At 42.6% G+C, this 9,312-nt stretch overlaps 1 protein-coding gene across 7 annotated transcripts in view; it reads right to left on the reverse strand.

The window, feature by feature from the left end:
* The window catches only part of LOC109860348 (talin-1), a 42,948-nt gene that overhangs the window by 21,129 nt on the left and 12,507 nt on the right, over positions 1-9,312 (reverse strand). Inside the window, exon 1 of one of the 7 annotated variants that reach the window (XM_020439399.1) lies at positions 6,972-7,776. The exons of 2 other annotated variants lie outside the window; for them this stretch is intronic. Coding sequence is in view for 3 of the 5 variants with exons in the window: in XM_020439364.1 (XP_020294953.1) it covers positions 2,598-2,708 (111 nt within the window). In the remaining 2 variants the exon portion in view is untranslated. Of the gene's footprint in view, positions 1-2,471; positions 2,573-2,597; positions 3,331-6,971; positions 7,777-9,312 lie in introns of those variants that run through there. 4 more of the 7 variants (XM_020439364.1, XM_020439372.1, XM_020439390.1 and 1 more) reach the window with 4 other exon arrangements.

A 9,312-nucleotide genomic window follows, 5' to 3' on the forward strand; every position in this document is an offset into this window, starting at 1 on the left:
CTTTCTAAATTTTAACGCGTCTTAGGGCCGTAGTGCGGTAGTGACACTTTTCCGGACATGGGTCCCTATACTCAAATGTTTTCTACTGTTGCACTGAATAACCCCTAGAAGTTTGATCCCATAGTTCTGAAACACCCTGTATATGTATATATTTTATATTATACATTATATCTCTGTTATATACAGGGTGTTTCAGAAATAGGTAGCCAAACTTTCGTATCGTATTCTATTGTCCCTGAGGATGAAAAAAAAGGTAATGTAAAACATAGGTTCGAAAACTCTTTCTTTTTAAAATGTGAACACTTTTTTTTTTTTATCTCAAAAGTTTGCACGAACAGATGTCACACGTAGAATTACGAGAACTGATAACACTTTTTCTGATTTTTCCGTGACGTGAATCACGGCACAAGGAAGTTTTTTTCAGCGATTTCTTTAGGATAAGTTACGAATTTAAAAAAAACAAATATTCTCTCGCAAACAGTGTTTATATTTCCAAAAGGAAGAATTTCCGGAGCTTTTTTCATTCTTAGGGACAGCAGATTGCGATACTAAAGTTTGATACCGCCCATTTCTTAGGGACACTCTGTATAGATTATTTAACAGATTCAATGAAACAATAATTTTGTTAGCAATTATATGTTTGTGTGTTTATATGGATGATTTATATTTATGATGTCTTTAAATTAGTTCATTGTCGCACATGTAAAAAATTACGTGCTCTGTCCAACGCTTTTTTATCGACGCCTCGTAAAAAAACATCGCTTCCGATATCCACAATCTAAATGCAATATAGTAGAATTGACGCTGGATCGAAGCGAGAGGTGTGTATAAGTACGAAACACTTACTGCCATTTACTTTCGCCGTAGTATGTAGTTACCATGCTCCATTCTCGAAGCGAGAGAGAGTTTCTAGCGCCGTCGTCAGCTTTTTTAACTTCATTGCCGCCTCACGGCAGCAGAGAGAAGAGCGACAGTCGGTGTTCCCACACCCTTCGTCCCACGAACGAATCCCACCCTCTTTTTCTCTCTCCGTGTCGATCCTTTGCGGGTGTCATCGCATTTTTCCTCGCGTCACTACACCCCCCCGTAAGCGTCAAAACCGTAAGAACACACGTATAGAATCCCGTGAGTCATTCAAATGACTTATTAGCACCGTTACACGGTGCGGTCGATCATTGATTCGCGAGCGTGGTTGGCGTCGCGATTACCTATACGTATCGATTTTTGAGGATGAAATTAATTTCTTAATTTCATCGTTCGCCTATCCCGTATATGTATATACACGGAGATGGGAAATTTCATTTCACGCCATATCGCCGAAACGAAAATTGCGACGTAAAGCGCGGATGAATATTTAAATAACAATTTTAATTGCTTTAGAAACGCTATACGCTGCGAGAATTTACATTGTTAACTTTATAACATATTGTGTGCAACGTTGTTATATATACATGAATATATATATATAATGTATTTGTTTAACGGTTTTCCCGCGTGTTGCGCAATTTATTTTATTTAAAAAAAAGACGAACAGGTTTGTTTTCTTTCTTACAAAATTGTTCCAAAGACTTTGAGTTTTTCATCTTCCTGAGAAATTGAGTGATTCAGCTGTGAATTATCTTGTTATCTAGTTATGTTTGCGTGAATGTATGAGATTGTAGAAAGACATAAATTTAAGACACACACACACATACACACAGAGTTCGCGAATATCTCGGTGATAAATAAAAGCGTAAACGTATTCACCAACGTATTTCACTCACGCGTATACGTGTGTGTGTGTATGTGTATGTATGTGTGTGATACCGATAAAATAAATATTTCTAAATAAACTGGCAAAAAAACTTTTGATAAATTCACTTGTAAAAGTGACGTGTACAGTAAGTGCTAATTAAATGAATATTTCATATCGATCTCAAAATGCAATTCATTCGTCAAATAAAGCCATACAGCTCCCACGCAGTCACGTTATTTATTTATCTTTTCTTTTTCACATTATTGAACACTTTTATAGAGAACAAAAGTTTTTTTTTTTTTTTTTTCAACACACAAAGCTCGATCTCTAAATCTAATAAACTCTCTCTACTCTCTATAAATCTCTATACGAAACATCATCAGAACAACATTCAATATTTCGGGATAAACGATCGGAGTCTCGTTTTAATAAATCTCGACATAAATGTTAAATTTCGATTTTATAGTTTTCTCAAAAACTATTAATTTCCAAGTCCGTTCGACTTATTTTTCGATAGTGCCGCGTTATTGTAAAATCATGTGTTGCATTAAATACGGCGTTAAAACGCACTCACGCGTTTTATAAAACGAGACGCGACGTTTCTCGAACTGCGCGAGGCAGGCAAAATATACCTCGTCGCTGGCTAAACGACAATGAAACCGCGTGGACGACGGTGGTACGATGAATCATTATTTAAAAAAAACAAAAAACGTGGATGATGATTAGTGATATTTACCTCGACGATGCATTGTATCGACTTGCGTTTAGCGACCTAGCAGCAACAGCAGCAGCAGCAGCAGCAACTACATCTATATATATATATCTATAAAATTTGGGCTACTGGCGGTCTCCCTATTACTACCCAAGATCGTGGAATGTTGGGTGTCGATCGCTGCCGTTTCCGGCGGTGCAAGCTCCTCGTGTACAGATAATTTACTATCCCGACGAAACTGCAGCACGGGCTCAGCTCCATATCGTATACCGTATTTACTCCCGATTGCGACCGATTTACGATGATGACGACGAGCTTTAGTGACCTCGTAAATCCCGCTCTATTTACATCGATATTCCATTAATCGACCAATCAGCGAGCCTCGCTCGGAGGAACGGGGATTATTCGCTCCGCGTTGATATTCCGCTGTATCTTAATGAAACAAGATCAGTAAGTAGAGCAAGGAAAAAAACTTAATGACAATAGGTTGAGAAAAAAAAAGAAAAAGAAACAACAAGAGTAATGCAATCAGCAAGAAGCTTTTAATAAAACAAATTTTCAGTGAACAGATAAGTTTTCGAATTAATGCAGAGAGAACTAGGAAACGCGCGCGCGCGAGAGAGAGAAAGCGAAACGGAATTACAAGATGTGTAAAGAGATAAGACAATTGGAGAATTTAAATTTGAGTAAAAACGGGTTCTTAGATTAGAAAACTTAAATTAAATCTCTCACTATATACGCGCAAAACGAATACACTCGAAATCAACGAAAAAAAAAATAAAAAAATAAAATAAATACGTAATCGTGCGTATACGCCAGACCGTGTTATTTTTTTCGGCACTTATCCCAATGATGATTGGCCTTATCGTCGGATACTCGCGCGAACTCCGCACACAGACGTCACTGAATCGCTTCGATTGCGTCGATCGATGGCTCCGAGTCTCGCGCAACATCCCTCAAACACGCACCCGTGTGTGTGTGTATGTGTGTGTGTGTGTGTGTGTATGTAACACGCCGCGATCTCGCACACGGCTCCCTCTGTGAAACCGCGGGTGCAACGAGAGCGACCAAGATCCTTCGGGACGACCGATTCGGGTGGAATCCCGAGAGAGGGTGGACGAGAACGACGAACTCGACCAGGAACGCGTCACTTCAATCGCCGGTCGGAAACTGAATGCGGCCCGGTTCGAGCTGCGGCTCGAAATGTAGCCGAGAGAGGGTCGAATCGGGGAGCCACCCCGTGGTGTTCCTCTCCCCATCCTCTTTCTTTGTCTCACCCAAAGGAGAGATGTGGGACCCGAGGGGCGGGAGATGAGGCGACGTGGGTGCGACGGGGGGTCGGGGGTGGTGGGGAGGGAACGCGCATCGGTATACGACGATTCTCTCTCTAGGATCCAACATCGGGCATGTTCGGAGCTTCTGCGCACTAGTGCCCCAGTAACACACCCCCGTGGAACCGGATGAGAAAAGCTGGAGCGTAGCGCGAGCAAGTCACGTCACCCCCGCCGGTTTTGTTTCCCCGAATTTTTCGCCACTTTCTCGTCGCCGCCATAAAAAAAAAAACCTCATCTTCCTTCCGTGTTACTCGGATTCTCTCGTAAATCTTTTAGTCGTCATAATCTCGTTCCGTCTCGGATGAGAGAGTGAAAAGCTTGTCTTATCTCATCTTACAATATTATTGCTAAGAAAATAAGTTTGGAAGTTTAGTCCCGCGACTCTCCCGATATTCTTTCTCGGTCGTTTTTGATCCTTCGCGAAAATTTTCTATTTTCCGAAGATGGAACGAGGAGAGAATAGTTTCTTCTCTCTCTCTCTCTCTCTCTTTTTTTTCGCTGATAAAAATTTGTAAGCGAAATTTTCTTCGAAAAGAGCGTTCGATCCGTTCGACGCTAGTTCGACGAAGTTACGATCGAAGCCCCGGCGCTCTAAGTCGGGGAGGACCGTACGGCGTTATTGTTCGGCTGCAGGAAATAGTCTGCCGGGATTTCCGAATAAATGCTATGCTCGTGCATATCGGGTTAACTCGTTTTTAACATCTGGACGCGCGCGCGTTCTCTATCTCTTTCTCTCTCTCTTTCGGAGACAGATGTGGAAATCGTCGATTTCCTCCAGAATTCCAGTGTATCGGAAAGGGATTAAAATAAGACAAGCGCGTGCTGCGCGCCGCCTCGTGTGTCAGCTTTCGATAAAATAAAGAAAGAGCCGAAGATACAGACACGTGTAGGTGCGGAATTAATTTCCGGTGAACTTGTTGTTACATGGAAAAAAAAAAAAGAAAAAAAATTCTCCTTCTCGCGCTCGACAGATTCGCGAAGACGGAATAAGGAAATGATTTCTTACGTTACATTTTCTCGCAGTCGCGAGAAAAATAGAAATACGGTTGCTCTTGGCGCGCGTATCGTATCGCGCCGATACTCCTACCAATATAAACCCGGTATTATCTTGCAAGTCTCTATTGGAAAATGATTAATAATACTTGTAAACGCGTCTATAAACACAACCAATATAACGTATACGTACACGCAAGTTGGAAACTGCGCTGTCAATAATGCGGTATATCGACAAAACGTCTAACTCCAAAATCTATGCCGTAACTCCGTCCGCGTTGCATTGCATGTACGAACCTCATTTGATTTTTTCTTTTTTTTTTTTTCGCTCAAGCAATTACGTTTGCAAAGTGCCAATTCGCGCGCTGCGCTATTTTATCGTCGTTATTGTTGCTTACCATCGACATCACATTTGCAACAAATTAAATTGTTATTTATCTTCAGTTACACGCGCGGTAGGTATACGATTCAATATATTCGCTCGGATAAACAATTTTACAGCCAATCGATTTTGAGAGAGCCGCAATACGAGGAACGATTGATGAGTATTCGCGAAACGGCGCATCAAAAAATAGCGACGCATTGCCGTTGTAGCTCCGACAAGACATTTTCATTCCTCGGAAGATACAAATGTCAAACGCCGACTCATTATCACGCACGTAGAGTGTTCGCGCGCCAACGGCTCGCTCAAAGTAAATGTTCTGAAGTAATTTTTTGACAAACGTATACCAGTACGAGCACTGCAACGGTCAAAATTTACGAGTTCGGACTTCGAAAATTGCTGTCTCATCCCTCCGTCTTATTTCGCCAGATACGGGCGCGATTTCTATTTTTTTTTTTTTTTTCTATTCGAATCCGAAAAACTGGCTCGGCGGAGAGAAATTTTCAAGCAACAATAACTCATCGACGCCGTGAATGGCTGATTTTGAGGAGTTCGAGAAATCGTTCTGCCAAAGTGGCGCTCTCGAGAAACGCCGATCAATGTGTATCGAGGCGACTACGTTTGAAAAAGCAAATATATTTCAAATCGACAAATTTTTTGTCTGTTACCTTTTCAGTTTCGGATACTTATCAATCGTAGATGCGATTTAACGCGAGTTTGTGAATATCTGTTGCAAATTTGCGACTGTTACATTGCAAATCTCTCGCTGAAAAGAACGCTTTCCGCGACTCACAACAATCAGTGAGAGTCAAAAAACCGCGTGTTTTGCGTAAAAAAAAAAAAAAAAAAAAAAAAAGAAGCCGATACGTGAACGCTCGATTGCCATCGTCACGGGGGAATCTCCGCCACCCTCGAACAATTTCGGGAGACTCCGGAAAGTCGACCCCTTACATTATACTATCTGATTTCGAGATCGTGGGAGGGATGGGGAAGAGAGAGTTGTGTGTTGCCGCACGACTCGCTCTTAATAATTGAGTATACTATCTTGATTGTTTTACGGTAATCAATATTGTACCCTAATCTCATTTGATCTTCCCTCTCTTGTTTGTCCGTTAAATTTCAGTGTCCGGAAAGAGATCGCATGTGACTTTTAATTTCGAAGACATGCGATACGATAATATTCAACTAAATAAAAAAACGACACACGCTGTGTTATTTTTCTCGAAAAACTATTGTGTATGCGCAACATTCACGTCCGCATATCAGAAATATTTGAATAAAAATGTCGATGAAAATCGAGAAATTTTCAAACAACAAAAGAATTGGTTTTTTTTTTTTGTTTTGTTTATTTCAATCTCCCTTTCTCTGATAATCAGCGTACAATTTTTATTACATTTACTTTAATTTTTTATTACTTCAATTTTTTCTCTGATAATCAGTCATTCAATTTTTATTGCTTAATTTAATTTGTATTGATTTAATTTTTTTTTCTCTGTTTCATCCACAATCGTCGGTATCCAATTTTTATTGCTACTTAATTTAATCACGTGAATTGCGAAACTCTACGTTCTACGCAGAAATACGCCGCTATATATAAAAAAAAAAAATGTAGATCAAACTTGTACTTGCGATGCAGCAACACACCGCGCTAAAAGCTCGCCTAACGGAAAAATGGAGCAACGTTATAGCGTTATATCGCGCGCACACTTCGCTATCCTTATGAGAAAAAAAAAAAAAAAAAAAAATCTACAGACACCCAAGTAGCCGAACTTTTGCGCATGACATATGCAGCCCAACCGAACAATTCTTACTCACCGCGCCGGTGTCATCGTGTTGTCACTCGATCGCGCACGATGGATGATTTCTTCTCGCCCGGACGGTTTCGTGGACATCCAGCGCGAGTTTTCGAAGCGATACGGCACAGACAGAGAGAAAAAGAGAGACTTTTTTTTTTTACGTCGAGAATATCGGTCGTGGATCAGCGTGGGGCTCTTCTTCCTTTATGCGTGTCTTCTCGTTTTCCTCGAGATCGCGAGCAGGTTACAGGCTCGATCACAACAACAAGAGCGGTAAATTCTCGGGAAGGTGTATGTAAAAAGGCACGAGAAAAGGACGGAACCGAGGTCTGAGTTCAATCTGGGTCGAGAGAGAAAGAGAGAAATAGGAAAAGGACACAAACGATCTGAATAAGGCAATCTCGTGGTTGGATCGGTAATCGGCGCGAGGAAATAAGCTCCTCCGTCGCAAACGAGTTAAGAAAACACAGAACGAAACAACAGTATAAGGCAACGTCGAAAAATCTGGTAAAAAAGATCACAAAGAACGTTCTTATTGTCTCTAATTTGGACGGCGATTTTAAGGCACGAAAACGGGAGGGGATGGAAATTACGACAACCGTGCTCGCGATGAATACCGAACGTACAACACACCAGTCGCACACGTGTGTGCGTGTGTTTTTTTTCCTCCCGACGACGATCGCGAAATTAAGAGAAACGACGAAAGCTGGAAAATCCGATGTTTTTCGCGATGGCTATTTGTTCTTTATACGGACGCGGGTGCAAAAAGAACCAATTCAAATATTGCAAATAAAACCGCATCCCGAAAAAATTTCATAGCGAGGCGAAAACAAAAAAAACAAAAAAAAAAACAAAAAAAAAAAACTGCTGCGGAAAGAAATATTCGTGAAAATCGTAATATCGCTTATTTTTGTCCGAAGAAAAATAGGAGCCGAAACAAAAGCGGAAGTTCGCGCGAAACGACAAAAAGCGACCGCACGCTCTCGAACGCGCGCGCGCGGATACTCTTCGTGAGGCCGGAACAATCGCGGGATCTCTTTCACTGCGACGCGCGAAGTAGAAACGGTCGGTCTTTGATCGGACGTCTCTCTATCTTTTCGGATAAACAGCGCACAAACGAAAAGAATCAAGAGACCTACCCCAGCAGCGGTGACAGCGGAAGTGATGTATGTGTATATAAGAAAGCGATTAAAATGGAAAAGTTGAAAAGTTGAAAATGAATGGAAAACACACACGGAAAATTCGTGGGACGAAGTTAGGATAGAAGCGAGAGAGTTTGAATGGAAGTTCGTTCGGGAGTTGTCGTTTGGATTCTGGCGGTGAGAGATGCGAAGGATCGAAGGGATGGGAGAGAAGAGAGAGCGTGGGCGAGGATGTTACCCCGACGGCTGTCGCCAAAGAAGTGATAGGTCCGCGGCCTTGCGCGCGGTACCCGAGGGCGACGAAGGGAACCCGACGAGAGACGCTCCGTGCAGGGGCGCAGACGCGAGGGTTCATCGGTGAACGAGAACGGCGACGATTGGCGGCGACCGCCCGACGGCAACCCCGCTTTTCTCGCTTGCTTCGCCAATTCGCGAGGGGGGTGAGAGAGTTTTGTCTGTTCGTCAGAGAAGAGCCCCCTTGCCGCCCCCGGTGATCGCGCGTGGAAGGGGGTTTCGACCCCTCCGAAATTTCGAGTGTCGTATATATTGTGTTGTGCTGCCCAGAAGAAGAGCGCCGCTGGCCCTTTTTCGCGCGCGAGCGAAAAGGGCGAGCGAAACGGCGTTTGCGCCGTGACTTTACGACCCACCGCGAATTCGTCCGCGACGCGAATTCGGGCATCAAGTAAATTGCAGCAATGTCGAGAGACGACACCGTTGTATTCGAATTTATAGCGCGATTATGATCGATGATGCAAGTTGTAATTAGTCTAATAACAACGGGAGGAATCTTTGATTTCACGTCCGCAAATTGTGCCGACACTCGAACGTTTTATTTCACGCCTGTTTGCACCCCCCCGCCAATTACTCCCATAACTGACAGTTGATTATTCCAGAAGAGTTAATTTACGAAATAACGGCCGCACTTAAATTGTAGGTTTTCGTGTTTCGAGTGAATTTAATTTTTAAACCCCGCTTGGAGTAGATTTTTCTCATATTTTCATCTGCGAGAGCGCGTGGAAAGTTTTTATAACGTCGAAATTTCCGTGCTGAGGGATAGATAAACTGTAAAAATGTGTCACGCGACACATAGACGAGCGACGCTCGAGTATTCCCCGCGGTGAGGCGGCGCGCGTCTTATTTCAACGTTTCTCTCTATCTATCTCTCTCTCTCTCTCTCTCTCTCTCTCTCTCTCTCTCTCTCTCTCTCTCTCTCTCTCT

The sequence above is a fragment of the Pseudomyrmex gracilis genome, unplaced genomic scaffold, assembly GCF_002006095.1.
Source record: "Pseudomyrmex gracilis isolate BER0280 unplaced genomic scaffold, ASM200609v1 scaffold_7, whole genome shotgun sequence".
In the NCBI taxonomy this organism is placed as follows: domain Eukaryota; kingdom Metazoa; phylum Arthropoda; class Insecta; order Hymenoptera; family Formicidae; genus Pseudomyrmex; species Pseudomyrmex gracilis.